The sequence below is a fragment of the Cavia porcellus genome, unplaced genomic scaffold, assembly GCF_034190915.1.
Source record: "Cavia porcellus strain 051 isolate PalLab524CR breed Dunkin Hartley unplaced genomic scaffold, mCavPor4.1 scaffold_13, whole genome shotgun sequence".
Taxonomy (NCBI): Eukaryota; Metazoa; Chordata; class Mammalia; order Rodentia; family Caviidae; genus Cavia; species Cavia porcellus.
This window is the reverse complement of record NW_026947496.1, coordinates 68,292,147-68,312,257: the sequence shown is the minus strand read 5'-3', so window position 1 is coordinate 68,312,257 and position 20,111 is coordinate 68,292,147. Positions and strand designations below refer to the sequence as shown.

The 20,111-nt window shown below is 37.9% G+C and overlaps 1 protein-coding gene across 1 annotated transcript in view; it reads right to left on the bottom strand.

The window, feature by feature from the left end:
* Positions 1-20,111, bottom strand: part of Trank1 (tetratricopeptide repeat and ankyrin repeat containing 1) — a 99,598-nt gene that overhangs the window by 33,609 nt on the left and 45,878 nt on the right. Inside the window, exons 9-13 of the mRNA XM_003473389.5 lie at positions 16,691-16,945; positions 14,900-15,076; positions 11,370-14,246; positions 8,106-8,305; positions 7,662-7,799 (exon numbers count right to left, since the gene is read on the bottom strand). Of these exons, the coding sequence (XP_003473437.2) occupies positions 7,662-7,799; positions 8,106-8,305; positions 11,370-14,246; positions 14,900-15,076; positions 16,691-16,945 (3,647 nt within the window). The remainder of the gene's footprint in view (positions 1-7,661; positions 7,800-8,105; positions 8,306-11,369; positions 14,247-14,899; positions 15,077-16,690; positions 16,946-20,111) is intronic.

Below are 20,111 nucleotides of genomic sequence, written 5' to 3'. Positions count from 1 at the left end.
CTGAGCATGCGAGATATTAGAGCAAATAGCTCCAGGAATGTCAACTGGGTATGAGCTTCAAGATAAGAGGCTATGACTCCCCAGGACACAAGAGTCTGCATATCAGAAACTGAAGGGAGAGTCCCCCAAAACAATTCTACTGCTACCCTAATTGGACTATGTAAATTGATTCTTCTGCATATCTTTATCTCTACAATTTACAGAGATGCCAATCTTGCACCTGGCCATCCAGTTCAAGTTTCTCAGGTAAGTCCCCACCATCCTCACTGTCACTCACCCCTGAGCCACCTTCCTTCTTCACAAGATAATAAATGCAGGAAGAGGTCTAGGATCAAAGACTTTGTCCACATGTCCTCACAAGGATTGGATTTAGGACTCCTTGGCTGCCCTTAACTCAGAATATGTCTTGGTGTTTTTACTCTCACCGTGGTTTGCATTGATGGTGGTAAATTGGAATTATCTTGCTAGAATTCCAATGATGTCTCAATGGGAACACAAATATAACCTTTGGATTGTGAGGAAAATTAGAAAAAGGATTACAATAGTTGGATGACGGAAACCCGATATTTCGGTTTACAATAATATACCACAAAAGCACAAATAAGGATAAAAATCTTACAGTCACCTCAAAGGAGAAAGAGCCTTTGAGAAAATCCATCAACCATTCATGATTTAAAACAAAAAATCAAGAAAATAAAGCATAGAAGTTCCCTACTTTAATCTGATAAAAACTCATATATGTCATACCTACTGCCAACATCATATTAAGTGAGAAAAGCTAAAAACTTATTCCTTAAAACCAGGAACAAGATAACAATGTCCACTATTACTACATCTGTTAAATATAGTCCTCAAAACATTAGCAAGAACAATCAGGCAAGAGAAAGAAATAAAAGGGATAGAACAGGAAGAAATCAAACTGCCATTATTTGTACATGACATGAGCCTTTTCTTAGAAAATCAAAATTTCATCAAACGTCTCCTAGAATTAATAAGCAAATTCAACAATGTAACAGGGTACAAAAATCAATATCCAGAAAGGAATAGCACTTCTGTACACCAATAATAAACCCACCAAGAAAGAAATTATGTAAATACCATTCTCAATAGCATCAAAAATTTAAATATTTAGAAATTAACATAACAAAAGGTGTGAAAGACCTTTACAATGAAGACCACAGTACCTGAAAAGGAAAATGAAAAGGTCATCAAAAACTAGAAAGAAACCCCTGCGACTGAACTGGCAAAATCAATATTGTCAAGTCAATCATACTCCCAAAACTGATATACAGTGTTAACGCAATCTCAGTCAAAATACCAACAGCATTCTAACAATCACAAAATTCATCTTGAACCAGAAGAGACCCAGCTTTACAAAACAAAATCCTGTATAACAAGATCAAAGCAAGAGGCATCACTATACTAGATTTGATGTTGTTATTACAAAGCTGCAGTGATAAATACAATGGCATTGGCCCAAAAACAGGTAGATCAATGAAACAAAAGATGTAGGGAAAAAATCCAGGCATATTCAGCTATCTAATCTTTAGTAAAGAAGCCAAAAACATACACTGGAAAAAAAAAATAGCCTCTTTATCAAGTAGTAATAAAGAAACAGAACCCAAGGTGCACAAGAAATAGTATCAAGAATCAACATATGGGATTATATAAAAATAAAAATCTTTTGCACAGAAAAAACAAACAACTAAAGAGTTAAGAGACAATCTACAGAATAGGAAGAAATTTTTTCCAGCTACACCTCAGACAGAGGACTAATATCTAAAATACATAATACATACAATAAGTAATAAATATAAATAAATAATAAATACAAATACATACTCAGAAAAATTAGAATCCACCCACTAAAAGGCCCATTCAAAAATGACAAATGAAAGGCTGGGGACAGCTCAGAGCAGAGCACCTGCCTGGTAAGCGCAAGGTCCTGAGTTTGATTCCCAGTACCAAAAAAAATAATAATAATGAAAATAATATTAATAATGGCAAATGAAATGAACAGACACTTCTTATAAGAAATAAAAAGGGCAAATAAATATATAAAAAATGCCCAACATCTCTGGCCATTAGAGAAAAGCAAATTAAAGCAACACTAAGATTCAATCTTATTCTAGAAACCATAGCCATCAGCAAGAACTCAAATATAATAAATGTTAGCAATGCTGCAGGGAAAAAAAAGAAATCCTTCTACATTGTTGATGATAAAACTATTTCACTCAACCAAGCTATTCCTCTTCTAGGTATCTTCCTGAAGAGTTAAAGATATCATATTACATGCATACACCCAGCACCACAACTCATAATAGCTAAATCTTGGACACAGCTTACTTCTCCATCAACAAATGAATAGTTAAAGAAAATGTGAAATTTATAAACAATAGAATACTGCTCTGCCATAAAAGAGCATAAATTGAGTCCTTGTAGGAAAATGTGTATCCTTTGAGATCATCATGTTAAGTGAAATAAAAGAGACACACATGTTTAAATATTGCATGATTTCTCTCATATGAGAAACCCAAAAATATAAATAAAAAGCCAAATAAAAGACAGAAAATGGGAAATAGGGTGATATAGATCTTTTGTAAATGAGAAGGGACCAAAAGATGGAGGAAGAGGAGAAAGGAGAGGGAGGGAAATGGTACAAAAAAGAATTAGGACATGCTAGTTCATGTACCAACTCCACAAGAAGAATATACTCATTCTGTGCTGCAAATATGTACTGAGAAAAAAGTCTAATCAATTATGGAATCAACCTCTATGTTTGAAAAGAGGTGTTAATCATGAAACCATTTTAGTTGGGAATTACAAAACTTGAGAACATACTTATGACTATCCTATTTGTAAACTATTTAGCTGTTGGAATTGTTTGCCAAGGGAAGCAGGCAAGTATTTGACATTTGTTACTACACAGGCAGCATAAGGTAAAGGCTAAGCGGCCTTGAAGGAGCTAAGAAAACACAGTGTACTTTACAACTGATTGGAGAGAGAATATATTATCAAATGGCACACAATCACCTATTTCCATGAATCAAACACACTTTTTTCAAAATATAGACTTCTAGGAGTAAGGCTATATACCTGAAATTAGTATACTAGGCTATAGCACTTGTGACAATAAAAGGTGTAGCATTTAAAAGACATTCAGCTTCTTTTCAGACCAATAACTGCAAAGACAGTGCTTAAATTCTACTAGTGAACCTACCTTTGGGGTACCTATTTTCAAAGTGCAGAAGCTCATTAGCCGATCTATAAATGTGTTTTTTAAAGTCCCTTCAGTCCCTTTAAAATGAGACTGCAAAAGAAAGGACGGGGATTTAGCTCAGCAGCATAAGTGCCTGCTTGGCAAGCGCATGGTGGTGAGTTCGATCCCAGGTACGGATTAAAAAAAAAAAGAAGGGATGCTGCCACCACCCTGAGGCAGAGTGAAAGTGGCAATTCCTCTTCTACATCTCCTTGTAGAATAGTTTTGGGGACCGGTGTAACCATTCCTTAGTTCCATTCCCGTCTTGGCCATAGAAACCATGATGTTGGATGGGCAAAACTAATACTCTAACCATCACAAACTGAGGCATGAAGGACTTTGCCCTCCCACTCTGGACTGCCAATTCACAAGCCTGGGTGTGAGATGCTGCAAACTGAGTGCTTGTTTGTAAAATAAATGGGTGGAAGAAGAGGCCAAATAACCATTACTTTTCTGTAACCTTTAGCCAGCCACCTCAAAAGAAATCAAAAACCAGACTATGGTGGCTGGGAATGTATCTAATCTATTTTCCTTCTCCTTTTAGTAAAGTTTTTGCTTCCATGTGTTCCCAGGCCCTTTTTGGTCTAGAGACTGTAAATAATAAACTAAGAGTGTACTTTGTGCCAGGGAATACATAGTTACATTATTACTGAAAGTACTACATCAAAGGTTGTTTTTGTAGTACTAGTAATTGAACCATTCTAAGTATGTACTGGGCTACAACTCTAGCCCTTTTTTTTTTTTTTTTTAATTTTCTTCTTATTTTATTTTGAGACAGAATTTTGCTAAATTGCCCAGACTGGCCTTGAACTTGTGATTCGTCTGCCTTGGCCTCAGAAGTAGCTTGGATTTGAGGTGTGCACTGCCATGTGTGGCGAAAGGTTTTCTTTAGAAGTCTTGTTGTGTAAGTAAGATAAAGCAGATATCAAAAAATTCACTTTGGCTTTTTTCTTTTTTTTTTTAATTTTAAAAAGAGAAAAGTCAGAAAAGAAAAACAAAAAGCAAAAGACATAAACAACAACAAACTCAAAACAATAACAATATAGGTTTTCAAACAGAATGAAAGAAATTTAACAATGGTTGTTATATCTCATGTGGTTCTCTTTTTTAAAGAAAATAGAAAAACAGAAAAGAAGGGTAGAACAATACCGAATTCAAAAAAAATTATCATCATAGAATCGCTAGTTGATACATTACTCATTGTTGTCTTAAAAAATAGTTGCCAAAGTCATAAAATCAAAGCATAAATAGTGGCTAGACACTCAAACACTGACAGTACAAATCCTTCTGTTCAATGTTCCAATAGAAATTCAATAACATGGTCATCTATCTCACACACTATACATATTGTTATACTCTTTAGAGCACTTTCTTTCCCTTCCACTTTCACAATATCTATTATTCTTTTTTGATACCATTATTCTGTCAGTTTTTATTTTTTACACTAGAGAGACAATGCGATATTTACAAATGTGAGTCTTATTTCACTAATGAGGATATTTTCAAGTTGCCTCCATTTACCTATAAAGGCCTCAAGATCATCCTTTTTATAGCTGAGTAGTATTCCATTGTATAAAAATATCCCATTTTTTTCATCCACTCTGTTGTTGATGGGCATTTTGGTTGTTACTAAGATTTAGCTATCACAAATTGTGTTGCTATGAACATGGGTGCACATATATCTCTGTGACATGACCTTTTCAATTTTTCTGAGAAAATACCCAGTAGGGGAATAGGTGGATTGAATGGAACTTTCAATCCTAGTTTTTTGAGGAATTTCCATTTCCACAGTGGTTGCACCAGTCTGCACTCCCACCAACTGTGAAGAAGTGTTCCTTTTTCTCCATATCCTCGTTTGGCATTTTTTTTCAGTCCATTGAGGCTTTAGTAGGAGTTCAAACTCAAGCCTTTCCTATTTTTAGGATCAAGGTGGTACAGAATAGTTGGATTTTTCTTTCATAGAAACCATCACAAGTTATAGATATTTGTATCTAGAGCTCTTTCAGCTTCTTACTGGCACGTGCGTTCAGCTGACATTTGATGAAGGGCAGGAATGACAGCCTTACCTCGTCCTCTTTTAGAAGAATCTCACTCTAACCTTGACCAATAAATTTATTATTGAAAGAAACTCAGATTAAAAATGGTTTCAAGGTTAATGGATGTGCATCATTTTTGTTAGCAAATTCAAATGTAAAGGAATACACATGAGGAATAGCAATGATATATTAAATCTAGAAGAATCTAGAGGCTAATACACATATGAAATTTAAAAACAAGTAAGTTTAATGGGAAAAGACACCATCTGAGTTCATTTTCAGGAACTGCTGCCTGCATTGGCATTATGGGCAATTTAAGTAATATCAGTGGTAGGCATGGTGACACATATCTATAATCCTAGCACTTGTGAGGTTAAGAGAGAAGGATTAATGTGAGTTTGAGGCCAACCTGGACTACATGGTGAGTCCAGACTACCCTCAACTACACGGTGAGAAAAAACAACTATTCTCAGTGACTTTTGGTTTCACCTATAGAATGAGGATAATAAATACTTTATACAAAAAGTACTTTAAAAACTATAGGTGGCACAGCACCTCACTGGTGAGCATGAGGCCTTGAGTTTGATTCCTAGTGCCAAATAAATTAATAAATAAATATAAACTATAAAGCACCCAGAAAAATAGTAGCCATCCATATATTTTATTAAAGCAGGTAGTATATTTTTTAATGACCTGGAAAAAAGAAGTGATTTGTAAAAGACTACATGGGCACTGCTCCTTGAATGCACAACAACTGCTGCAACATTAGTTAAATTGAGTCTTATTTCCATAAACTGACATGTCCTATGCTGGCTATGGTATATCTTTCTCTCTTCAATTGCAAATGCAATAAGGCCAGCTGAAGTACTGATATGTAATCTTTGAGGCCATTCAGATAGTCTCCTGTTTCCTTGCACAGTGCTGTCTGTTGAAGATACGAACACAGTAGGATGGCAGAGCCAGTCAACTCCAAGAATGTCAACTGCATTAGAGCCTCAAAATAAAGAGGCTATGAGTTCCCAGGGCACAAATTTTACATACCAGAAATGGAAGCAACACTCTCCAAAAACAATTCAGTTGTTACCTTAATTGGATTATTCAGATTGAGCCTTTGGCATATCATTCTCTCTGCAATTGCAAAGATGCTTTTCTCCCTATCTGGTTAGGCAGCTCAAGTTACTCAGGTAGTTCCCACCATCCTCACTGTCACTCATCCTTGAGGCACTCCCTTCTTCACAAGATAATAAATTCTGGGAGAGGCCTGGGATCATGGCCTTTGTCTGCGTATCTTCACTGGGCTGCCCTTAATTTTGAATATGTGTTGGTGTCATTACTCTTACCATGGGTTCCACTGGAGGTGGTAGATTGGAATTAACTTGCCAGGATTGTAATAACATCTCAACGGAATTACAAATACAACTTTTTGGGTTGTGAGGAAGACTGGAAAAGGGATTATAATATTCAATATTTGAGATTTCAATGGTGATTCTATAGCTGGTGGTCATAGCTGGAGCATGTTTTAAAGTATTGAAGATAACAGTGCTCCTGACTTAGGTATAAGACACATAACTTCAAGTATGTACCATGTGTAATGCACAGTCTATAAGAGAGACCAGTACACAAACAGATAACCTCTCTAAGAAGACTCCATAACACAGTCTGTAGCCAATCTAAGAAAAAATTGGTGGTAAAAAGAAACTAGTGGCTAGAAAATCCAGGATAAGGGTCTTCAGTTGGTGGTTCTACCAATAATAAACTAAGTTTGAGGAGAAAAGGGCTCAGGAGGCAAGTCCAAGTAAGGCACTGACATAAAGATCAGTGTCAATCAGGAGATTCTTAGTTGTCATGATCTACAAGGGCAGCAACCAAGTGGCAGTAAAATTATGCCAGAAGGGGGCACCCAGGCAAGGTGGCTACTAGTTGCCCATATTACTTGATTCAACAGGAAGGAACCAACCTTCATTTGTCTTCCTAGAGCTATTTTTCTATGAATTGATTTTCCCCAGTTCTGCTCTCATAGGGTGGAAATTGCTGACCTCGCCTTCATTTGTAAGGCTCTCTTTAGAGCATGCTCCACATTAGGCATCCCTGGGAGCCAAGGATAACAGTAGCTAATGAAAATTGGAAACTAGCATTTGAGCAGTAGGTATTCTGAAGACACATACAAGACGGAAAGGCACAGGGAAAACCAGCCAATGATATACTGTGATACAACTCACAATTATTGTCTAAATCCACATCTAAGAAACACACAGACAGTCCTCTAAGACACAAACACACATGCAAGACAAATTCTCTTATCCTCAGCTCCAAATTCTTCCCTACAGTGGAAGTTTAGCTCATTCATAGACTTCAGTATGACATACCTCAGAATCAGTAAAGAAATTATAAAGGAGAACATCATCAAATTCCAAGCCTTTTGCTTCATAAACTGTCAGCACAAGTGCTAACCCCAGCTCTTCTGGAATTTTCTCTTTTGCCGTTTCATTGGCAACTAAGATTACCTGAAGAAAACAAAACAGCATCAAATTCTATAAAGAAAAACAATGGCAAAATTCTGTTTCATTAAAGAAAAATAAAATCTTTAAAGAGTAATGGCCAGCAAGGACCTGACCTTGGAGGTCAGGGAAAGGGAAGGGAACAGGACAGGGAAAATATTAAAACAATTAAGTCACTCATCTATCTCTGCAACTCACTCATTCCGGGACAATGGCTACTGAATACTACCTTGTAGAATAATCACCTTCTTGAGCCTTATTTTAATTGCAAATTGTCTTTCATATCAAAACATACAGTCCCAAGAAGCTCACCTGGTGGGCACCAAATTCAATAGGCTGGGTTTTCCTTTTGTTCCCTCTTAGCAAAATTGCCAAGTCGCTTACACTACAAGATTCCAGAACAGTTGGTTTGGGACCATCAAAGAGGCCAGAATCTCTGGGAAGGCGATCAAAAGACTCTGGGAAATAGTACTGAAGTAAATCTACCACTCCAGATGCCAAATTGAGGATGCCTAAGATAAAACAGAAAACAAATGTCAGATACTACACAAGATGTCCAGGTTTTCTGATTGTTTTGTTTTGGAAGGATTTTTTGTTTGGTTAGTTGGTTTTCTCCTAAGAAATAGTACTGGCCCTGGCATTATGTATAATTGCATAATGTATAATTGCATATAATTATGTATAATTGGCATTATGTATAATGGGTATTTCCACTACCCACTTGATCACCACTGTGAGATCTCATTCCCAACTTAGTCATATTAGAAAAAATTACTTCCTAAAGAGGACTCAAGGAAAAAATGTAATTTAAACAATTATAGAGCTTTCAGAATGCACATATAAAGAGATAGTGTAGACTAACAGTGTTGAAAAAATACTCTTGTCTCCTTACACTGGTGCTTAGAGCACAGGAAGCAACATTACCATGGTAACAGCAGCACTGGATGTTAGCCAAAGCTTCCATCATCCTTTTTCTGCAAGTTTATACCTAACTGAGAGAGGACAACACCAAGAAAAACTTTCAGAGCAGGAGAAAAGATTTTCCAAAGAGCTTGTTCATCAGGTACTTTTACTTGTCTAAGTTCTGAAGTGACAATACTAAGCATCTACCATACAACAGACACCTTTATAAAAATTATTTCATTTAATCTGCATAGCATTGCAGTGAGACAGATGAGACAACTGAACTTTTGCAAATGGAACTTCAAGGTCTAAGAAATTAATAAATACCTCTAAATGATGGGATTTGAAGCTAGGTTGACTGTTAGGTTGAAGCTAGGGTCTCTCCACCTCTCTTGGGAGCCATTGTACCCTTTGCCTTAGCAGACAGATTATAATGGGCCAACAGAATACTATTAAAGGGGCTCATGTGTCTCTCTTGCTCTACCACCAAATGATAGGGTCGATTTTACCCTCAATACTGTAATTATTAAAAGTATACAATATGAAACAATCATGAGTATATATAAAAACTGCTAAATCTAACAAATCATTTGTTACTATGATTTCTTCACTAAGAGCTAGCAAGAACCAAAGATTTACATTAATGAGAAAATCAGAAAGGAGCCCAAAAGTGTTTACTACAGTGAAAAACAGAAATCCACTTAATAATATCAGGAAATTAGGTGAGTAATTTTTCAAATAGCCATATTCAAAGAATAAAAGCCTGTTTAACCATAAAAATGAATGAGATACAGATACTTGCTATAACATGGGTAAACCTTGAAAGCATGCACAGGTAAAAAAAAAAAAAAACCAAATACAACACACTACATACTGTGTCATTCCATCTATGTGCAATGTCCACAAGAGACAAATCCATTGAAAAGAAAGGTAAATTTTTGGCACGTAGTGGTAGGAAGAGGGCAATAAGAAGTGAATGACATGGTTATGGAGTTTCTTGTGGTAGTAATGAGAATGTTTTGGAATTATTCAATGATAAAGATTACACATTCTTATGAATACATTAAAAGCCACTAAACTGAACATTTCAAATGGATGTATTTTAGCTGGGTATCACGGTGGATGCCTATAATCCCAGAAATCATGAGTCTGAGGCAGGAGGATCGCTGCAAGTTCAAGACCAGTCTAGGTTACAAAGTGAGCTCAAGACCTAAATAGAATAGTGAGACCCTGTCTCAAAAAGATAAAAAAAGAATAAATTTTTTAAAATGGTAGTTTATGCTGTGAGAATTTCAATTTAAGGAAGGAACAAAAGATGGAGAAAATACTCTCTAAACATACTATGTGCTAACCACATATTCAATAAATATATATGTAACATATATATGATAAAATCAGAAGGAAACAAAATATTTAACACAATGGAAAAATAAATCCCAGTATACAAAATCAACAAAGAATGTGAAGACAAAATTCATTAAAAATTCTTACAAACCAGGGCTGGGGATTTAGCTCAGCGGCATAAGCGCCTGCCTTGCAAGCAGGCAGTCGTGAGTTCGATCCCTGGTACCGATAAAAAAAAAAAAGACAAAAAAAAATTCTTACAATCCAATGAGAAGAACAAATTATTAAAAACTATATAAAGAATAAGAACAATTTGCAGAAGAATACAATATGGCTACAGCCACACAAAATTGAAAACACTAGGAAAGTAAGGCAAGAGTGAAAGAACTTGAGGATACAGCATAGATTCAAAGAGATCTGCTCAAGAAGTTTCAGTCCAGAATTGTATGTCACAATAAAAAAAAAAGGCAGGAACTTAATACTCATATTGCAAACTGCATAGCAAATTGTGGCACAGCCATAAAATAGAATACTAACAGAAGTTATAAATGTATGAATTTATGTTCCACATTATCAACATGGAGAAACCTCAAAAACACAATGTTTGACAAAAATACACAGTTAAATAAAGGTATGTCTGACATCCTACTAAAGTCTTTAAACATGTAAAATACTATTTGTGAATTGTCCAAGGACATACTTGAAGTTTGTAAGAATCTATGAATCAATAAAGGAAAGATTCTGACATTACTCTTGTATTGCTTAAACCCTTTCTGTCTCAGTCTCCTATGTACAACAGAAATAATGCCTAACTATAGGGCTGTTGTGAGGATTAAGCAAAGTGCTATATGTAAATTGTTTAGTATCAAAGGGGCATAACAAATAAAAGTTAAAAGTGCTTGATTGTCTCTCATTGTCTCTTATTCCTAGCTTTATGTTTCCCCTTGAAAGAAAATCTGTATTAAGTATTGATGGCATATAATTAGTATATTCCTTTACATGGATTAAACAGGTACTTGTAAAGTAGTTTGACAGAAGTTCTAAAAGCAATTTTTTATATTTCCCTGAAATATTTTCATGCCATAGCAAATGGCTTATGACATAATTATTTAAAGATTATTTTTATGCAATCATATTTTTAGTCATCAATTTATGAATAAGTAGTGGCAGAAATAATAAAATCTCTTGTTCCTAAGTGTATTTACTAACCAATTCTAAAATACGACTCTTACATCAAGGCCTAATAAGAACTATCCTGCAACTTCAAAAGCAGCCCAAGGTCATCGCTCAAGCAATCCCCCCATAGGTGACCCCAATGCCTGGACTTACCAGAATGGGACCTGTAATTCTGATACAGCTGGTGGATCTTCTTGGGCTTCCGGACAACACATTGCTTATCTACAGTACTTCTGCTGGCATAGTGGAAGAGAGAGCGCAGATCACTGAAGCGGAAGGCAACACCTTTCATAATGCTCTGTGCTGTATCTCCAGTGAGGAACATGGCATTGGGATCATTGATGCATTTCATCAGCAGTGCCAGCTCTGCTTGGGTGAAGTCCTGAATCTCATCACCATAGAGCTCATGGATGGACCAGGGGAGCACCTTAAGCTTCAAAAGCCTTTGGGACAGGTTGTACAGAACATCCTCTTCATCAAAATAACCTTTCTGGGACCTGATCTGCTGATACATACAGAAGAGGCTGTAGATCTCACTCCGATCTTCCTTGAAATTGGGGGACCGTTTCCTCCCTAGTTTTTTATATGCTTCCTCAGTAAGGCTCCCATGGGGACAGCTTAGGGCCTCAAAAGAACCCTTCAGAAAAGATTTTATTTCTTTCCAAATCAATGCAGGGTTGTAGGAGGTTTTTCCTTTGGTCATTTTGGGCCATATTTCATTGGTGAACATCTCAAATGTAACATAAATCCGGGGATCACTGTCACCTATATGTGGTTCTACAGCTTTATCCTCCTCACTATAGTCCCCATCACCTTCAGCCTCCTCTTCATCTTCTTGCCAATTGGAGATGGTCAACTCTTCCTGTGTGGACCATCCAACAATGGTTCTTTTCAAGCTTCCATCTTCATTTCTTAGAAAAAAAGGTTTTGGCATAGAGGCATCAAGTAGGAGGAGCAGCTGTTTGGAAGTGACAAACAGAGGGAAGTTCTCATCTCTTAGGTCCTGGAGTTTGTAAACATTGGGTTCTAATGGTTTGTAGTGACTGGTGGCTTTGGTAGACTTGGAAAGCTCAATAAAATTCCTTTGTACCTCCTGGCACAAGACATGGTTCTTGGTCACAAAGATTTGATGCAAATGCTCCAGTTGATGAGGATGTTCGAGCACACATCTTTCTGCCGCCTGGCTGTCCCCTGCTGGCTCCACATGGGCTCCCCCTGGACAGGTTTTACTCTCCTGCTTCTCCTCTATGCTGTCTACTGTTTCTACTTCACTGGAACCTTTCTGCTCCTCATCTTCTTCATCATTGCCCTGCCTAACTGGATCTTCTTTTCTAGATTCTGTTTCTAATCTTCTCTTTGGCCAGGTTTGTTTGGCCAACAATGGGCTTCCTGACTGTTCAGCTTTTTCCCAGTAAATGTGGAATTTCTTCCACAATCTATATAAGCAACAAGTTGTCTTTCCAGTACCACTCCGCCCAATAAGGATAATAGGTTCCAGTGGCTTGGGGTTGAGGTCGATAACTGCATGCTCAAGCTCACCCACCCGGAAGGGATACTCCACTGTCACTGTCATATCATTAAGAATATTGAAAGCCATGTTGGTGCTGAAGCTGTGGAACTTCATAATGTTGTACTCTGTCTCCACTGCACTGGCTGGGGGAAAGTACTCAGGGTCCTTACACTCCCTGCTCTTCTCTGCCTCTGTGTCCTCCACATAGCAGCGGGGTATACGCTTTTGGATTTTCTTGTTAGCAAGCACTTGGCCTTTATTGATACCCTTTAGTTTCTTGCGTAAGACACAGGACAACCCCCGGTTATAGGCACTGCAGATGGCCATGATAGAATCTGACAGTTTGCAGTGATCTAAGACAATGTCCCAGATACGGATAATTTCTGTGTAGACCCTCCCCGATTTCTCCACAGAGTATGTGTTCCGCTCTGTAGCAATGATTTTCTCTGGATTTTCACTGCATCGAGGGGAGAAATCAATGGCAAGCTCCCACAGCATCCTAGCTCCTTTGTCCAACTTAGCTTCGAAGAGCTGGATATTTCCTTTCAGGTGCTTCAGTCGTTTCTGCAGGCCCTGGGTCCACTCCCCATTCCCTAGCTGTTGGATGGCAAGGATAATTTTCTTCTTTATAACCTTAGTCATAACCTTACTAGACAGCTTCTTCAGCATTTCTGAAGTACACTCAATTTCCCAGGTCATATTATCAAAGTCCTGGAGGCAGGCCTCAATTTCTTGCTTGCTCAAGCTATCCTGATCATCACTACCCACTCTTCCTCTGTTACCAGCAGGAACAAGCTGTGAGGCTCCAAGGCCTACCTGCACATGTCCATCCCCTGCCTCAGAGACAGCAGAATCGCTCCCACTACAGTCAGAGATCCCCATACTCAAGGTGTGTCGAAGTTTGTCTTTCTTTCCTTCCATGCCAGCTTCTACTTTCAGAGGCTGAGAATACTCCACTAGAGAAACCCGCTGCATCAAAACTGTTATGTCTTGCACAAGATGGTCTCTCTGGGAGTGTGACTTGGTAGCTCCAGGCTCCTGCCTGATTACCTGGCCATCAGGGAGAATTTTCCAACTATCAGGAACTTTGACTCCTTCAGGGAGGGTTCCCATTGTAAAGCCACAAGGGAGTGACTTAAAGGAATCCTGGGACTTGAGCTGAGATGTATGACCAGGAGCAGAAGATCTTGAGAGTTTTCCCAGGTGAGCAGTAGGGTCTTGTCGACCCCTTCGCTTGCTGTCCTCCAGTGCTTTGTTCCAGGTCACAAGCAGAGCATCATTCTTCTTAATACGGTGCCGTACGTCTTTGCCTTCTTTGTTCTTCAAGTTGAAGTTGATATTGAACCTCACCAGCAGATCTATCAGTTTTTTCATGCGCTTCAGCATACCCTTCTGAAAGAGGATGTGCATCAGTGTGTTCCCATTGCTGTCCTGGATGTTTGGGTCAAGGTAATAAAATTCAGTTGGGTTGGACAAGAATAGATCTAGCAGATGGCTGAGGAAGTTATAACCAATGTCAGCTGAAAAACAAACAAAATCCTATGAATGCTGGGATACTCTTTTCAAGATACCAGACCTTGGGTTTGAGACAGATGCCAACTGAGGGCATCTCAGAGTTCTGACATACCCAAGTATATGATGCCCATAGAATAACTCAAGTGATTCTCAACCAAGGGGCATTTGTTCCCTACTGGATATCTGGCAATGTCTGAAGACATTTTTCTTGTCAAAACCAGAAGGATGCCACTGGCAGCTAGCAGGATGATGCTGAGGATATTGCTAACTATTCTGCAATATATATGATAGCCCTTGACAACCAAAAATTATCCAACCTGAAATTCAGCAGTACCTCCTGAAAGAAACTTATGATATTCCTTCACATCAGTATTCTTGAAAATAGTATAAATTAATGGAAAGTATCTATCAGCTACTGATAAGTGACTTTGAAATTTAAAAATCTTCAATGTATCCACCATGACTATTCACCATGGTGGTCACTTCTTCCCACTGATAAGGGAAAGAGGAAAGGATATATATAGGGTGATCTGGCTAAGAAATGGACCTTTTTCAGATCACTGGTTTGCCCAAATCGAAAGAGCAAAAAGTACAGCATCAGCTCTAATATCCAGCTACCCCCGCAAGGAAAACTGCTTTTTAAAAAAATAGGTCTTACCATTGATATCTAGAAAAATGTGGAGTGCTGCATGCAAAGGGGTATCACCTTCCATGAGAGAAATACCCCGAGGATCTGCACCCTTGGTCAAGAGAAGAAAGGCCAACTCAAAGTCCTCATTTTTTAGGCAAAGAAGAAGAGGTCTCTCCTGGCTCTCCTGGAGTCCTTCAGGCAAGGCTGGAAGAGAGGAGAAAAGAATAGAACCTGTAAGCTACAATCCTGGGAAGAGGTACAGCATGGCTCAACCAAGGAGGCTGGGACTGCTTCTGCCATTTAGGTACAAGGGAAGAGCTGATGCAGACCTTCCCGAGATCCTCTTGTCACCCTTTTCTGAGAGGCAAAAGCTTTGCAGTACCCTCAGAGTAAAAGCCCTACTACTTCAAGTGCCATGTTCTTGGGTCTTGTCCCATTTCTCCAGTCCCTCCTTTCCTTCCACTAAGGGCCACAGTTCCCACTAAATATTTCCCTAGAGTGATGGCAAAGCAGAAGAACAATGGAAATCTGCATATTTGTCTAATAACATACCTGACACACAGTAGGTAATCAAAACATGAGCACATTTCCTATATTCTCTGCTTCTATTAAGCATCTACCCTCAACTGCTACCTTCCCTGACACCTCTTCATTCCCTGTATCACCTTTCTTTTAGCTCAGTGTAGCTCAGTCCCTGTCCTCACCTAAAAACAGCCCTACCCACTATAGATCCGCAGCCCTTCTCTACCTGTCTGCAGCAGCTGTGCATTTATCCCTGGTGACTTGGTTCCTAGCACGTGACCCTAAGAGATAGTCTATAGTGCTTGCTGAATCAATGAATAAAACAAGAATTCCGTAAAAGCAATGGTTATTGAGCAAAGACAGTTAATAAGGAAGATGTCTCAAGAAATAAATAGTAGAAGGCACTGCATTTACCTCCTGAAAGCCGTGGGTAGAGCTAATACCTAAAGGTTTTGTACTTTGTATATGGCAATTCAAGACATGAGGATTCAACGTGTTATTGGTCCCTATAAAGCATACTTCCTCTTACATAGCAAAGCAAGCAGAAAAACCATACAAGAGGGGGCTGGGGATTTAGCTCAGTGGCATAAGCGCCTGCCTTGCAAGCAGACAATCGTGAGTTCGATCCCAGGTACTGATAAAAAGGAAAAAGACAAAAAAAAAAAAGAAAAACCATACAAGAGTGAGATGAGAGATGGTTGGTGTTTCTAAATTATTTTTACAATAAAACCCAATCTAGCAAAATATCTGTACACTCTGGACACACACTCAGTCTTGTGTGATTGTTATGATTAAAACAATAAACATTTCTACCTACTAATTACTTGATTCTTTCAAGTCCCAACCCACTAATTAGAAAAGAGTGCCAGAAAAATTGACAAAGAGTCACACAATGTAAGAGGCATGGAAAAGTCTAACCAGAGGTTAGATAGAGTTGACCACTGTGAGCTAAACTAGAACCAAGGATCTTCTACACGCTTGATGTTTCTCACACACACAAAAATAGAAACACAACAGGAAAAACTAGAATTCACAAAACTCCTGGGTTTCTATTGTACAATGATGTCAAATATTTTAGAGCTTTCAATGATACAAACAGCCTGCTGTGGCACACATGCCATAGGTTCGCCATCACTGCTATAGGGCAACTCGTTTAGGGAATTAACCTTCATCATTGTTTCAAAACAAGAAGATACAGAGGGCAAAACTAGGGAGAATTTCTTGATGTCTCCAAAATCAAGGAAAAGGCAGACCACTGGGATAAGTCTCCACTGTTTTCAATCTAAACATTCTCACCTCCACTATCTATCAGGAGGCCCAAGAGCTGTGTCTTCCGCTGGTCCCAGGTGCTGAGGTGGGGAATGATGGTGCAGATGTCGAGGTCCGAGAGGTTGCAGTCTTTAAGGAAGCAGTCTCCAAGTGGTGGTTCCCCACGTACTTTGCGTGTAAGCAGTAGCAGCACTTCAGGCCATTTCTTTTCTTTCAGTAATAACTTGATGAAGGTGTTGGCACAGTCTTGATTAATGTCACAGATCAGGTCAGGAGGAATTTCTTCCAAAAATAAGAATAAACCACTCTTCAAAAAAGGTTCATATAATTTATCTTCCTCCCCCATATATAACCCAACATAGATACATAATTAACTTGAATTATAGGTCAATATTTTTAAGCACTGGGTAAACTATAGGCAAGTAATTACTTTAATCAAACTGTTTAACCACTGTAAGTAAATTACTTAACCATCAGTGCAAGTGCTAACCACTGAGGCTCTGGAGATTAGAAAAGTCCTATGGAGGACACAAAGCTGGCTCTACAGACAGAAGAATGATGATTGTATCTGAAGGCAGAATACTTAAATTCAGTGCAAACACTGGATTCAGGAAAAAGCCCGACTTAAGTTTTTCATATTGTGCATGCCCTGCTTAAAAAACAAAGAAATATAAGGAGATGTCATAGGATTAAAATATCATTTCACACTGATGGTGAATTTGAAGTGTGAAAAACTTTTAAAACAGACCTTCAGTAAGTAGACTGCCACAATTAGTAAATAAAAGCACAAGAAAATAAAAGATTAAATTTGAATCTCAAATGAACCAAAAGTATAACTCATGCAATATTTGGGACTTACTTAAATTAAAAATAAAATTCTTGTTTATTTGAAATTCAAATCTCTAGCATTCTGTATTTGATCTGGCAATCCCACCAGATAGAAAACAGGGAGGAAAAATACATAAGAAGAAATCAAAGGTTACCTAAGTAAGAGCAAATTGTTTGGCACTTGCTGGTTTTTGCTTCCCATCTTTTTCTAAAAATGAATATTCATTTTAATATTAATTTAAAATAAGAAAAAAAATATATAGGCTAGTCTATTATCTTATTTTAATAAGGATCAGACTGAAAGTGTAAAGGGCAAACTTTCAAAATAGACATTTTCAACTTTTATTCCCCAGAATCTATTCACACAACTTTTGGTAATACTAGACTCCCACCCTTCCACACGTTCTACTGAGGTATGGGCCAGCATGTAACTTAGCCCAGAGCAATGAAGACTCTCTATCCAGGCCAGTGGTGTAGCTCAGCGGTGCCATGCCTGCTTGGCAAGCACAAGACCCTGAATTGGATTCCTGGTACAAAAAAGGCTCTTTATCTTCCTGACTACAGTTTTTGTTTCAGGGAACAAAAGTGAAGTCTAGAACTTTTGTTCAAACCACTGTGTGAGAGAGAAGGATCCACAATTCCAGAAATGCTACACAAGTCAGAGGTTCGAGACCTGAATTTATTTCCACTCATAGTCTAAGGTGAAGGCTGACCAGAGGACACCTGAGTTGAAAACAGGAGATAATAAATACACCCCTGCAGCCAACTCCAACATTTCTAGCACAACTGTCAAGTCATTTTTTGACTGCTTAAGCCAATTTGAGTCTATCACTTGAAACAAACAGTTCTAAACATTCCACCCTATGGATAGCTAAGGATACAAATAGGAGAGTAAATGTGGAGAGAGGGAAAAAAATGAGTCAAAAAGAGTTAGATGAATTAGAAACCCACTCAACATGGTAGAGCAGTGTAGAAATACCATTAAAAACACCAAGAATAACAAAGCAGAGAAAAAAGGGACAGTAATCTTGAGAGAGAGAGAGAGAGAGAGAGAGAGAGAGAGAGAGAGGAGCCGACAGGACATACACAATTTCCCACAGAAAAATAAAGACAGCTTTGTAGATGTAGAACATAAGACACAAAGAACATTGAAGAAGTAGCATTTCCACCCTGTGGCCTCCTATGGGATTTTGACCAAATACCAATTAAGTCGTGTTATTTTCACAACCCTAAGTAAATATAAATGATAACAGTCTTCACAGATCATATGATAGTAGGTCCAAACCTAACAATGCTCTTTAGATGTGGTTTGCACAGGATACTTGTGGAAGATTCTAGGAACACTGAGATTGAGATGTCTCAATTTTATAGAGAATGTCTACATTTAACAGAACTTATACATGGTGGCCCCATCCTAGAATCTTGGGTATGCTCATTCATATGCAAGAAAGAAAGGGATAATTTTAAACTTAAATTCACCAGCAAATCACTCTGACAGCTAAAAAGTATTACCATGTTATGAGCAAGATATTAGAATAAGTGTTTCATATCCATTATCTTACAAGGTTAGTTCCCTGCCCTGCAAAGTCTTCCCTGCAAAGCAGGGTGACAAAACTGAACCTTAAAGAAGTAAATAACTTGTACAAAGTCATAGAACTGCCAAGTGGAAGAGCCAAGACTCAAAAGTATAAATTCAAACTTTTAACTACTATGCAGCATATACTATGCTGCATTTTAGTTTGGCAATGAGTTCCAATATTCTCTATAAATTTGAGACATCTCAATCTCAGTGTTCCTAGAATCTTCCACAAGTATCTGAAATTTGTCATCTAAAGTTCTTTTTTCAGGCAATTTCCCAATTTTCTCATAAAAAAAATATTAGTATTCAACTCTACAATAACCATATTCTAATAGTAGACAAAATCTATAGAAGAGAGAAGGCCCTGGGTTAGTAAAAACCTACTGCATATGCAAAGAATAACTTGATACAATAAATGAAAAAGTAGTAACAAAGGTTTACCTCTGGGGATGGGAGTTTAGAGACTAAAGCTCAGGTGCTCATGACAGATTTTTCACTGAAGAATGTTCTGTGTTGTCTGAATATTTTACATGTAGATGCATTATCTTTATTTTTAGAAATTAACTTTTTAAGATATTAGAAAAGAGTTTAGTTTTTGTAGTTCTGGGGGTAGAATCCTGACTTCATGTATGCTATGCATACATTCTTTCACTGAGCTACAAATCCCCACCACCTAGAAGAGTTTTAATCAGTCATCTTTAGCATAACTGAACTTTGTGAAGAAATATACCTTACAGAGCAAAAAGGAGGCACAAGAACCTCTGAACTACTTTCTGCTTCAGAGATTTTTTATGGAATAACCAGTTTCCTAAGTTCATGTACTGCACCAGCTGCTCAGAGGTCTTCTGGAAAATGTTGATCTCACTAGTAGTTCCTTTACCATTGCTGAATGGTAAAAAACACCACCAGTTGATGCTACTTGTATAAAGATCACAACTGTAGCAGATTGTAAAAATAACAATTCTCCACCCTTCTAAGTATTTACATCCTTTGCAATATGACTTTGCAAGTCTTCTCATCAAGAAATGGAAACTATTCCCA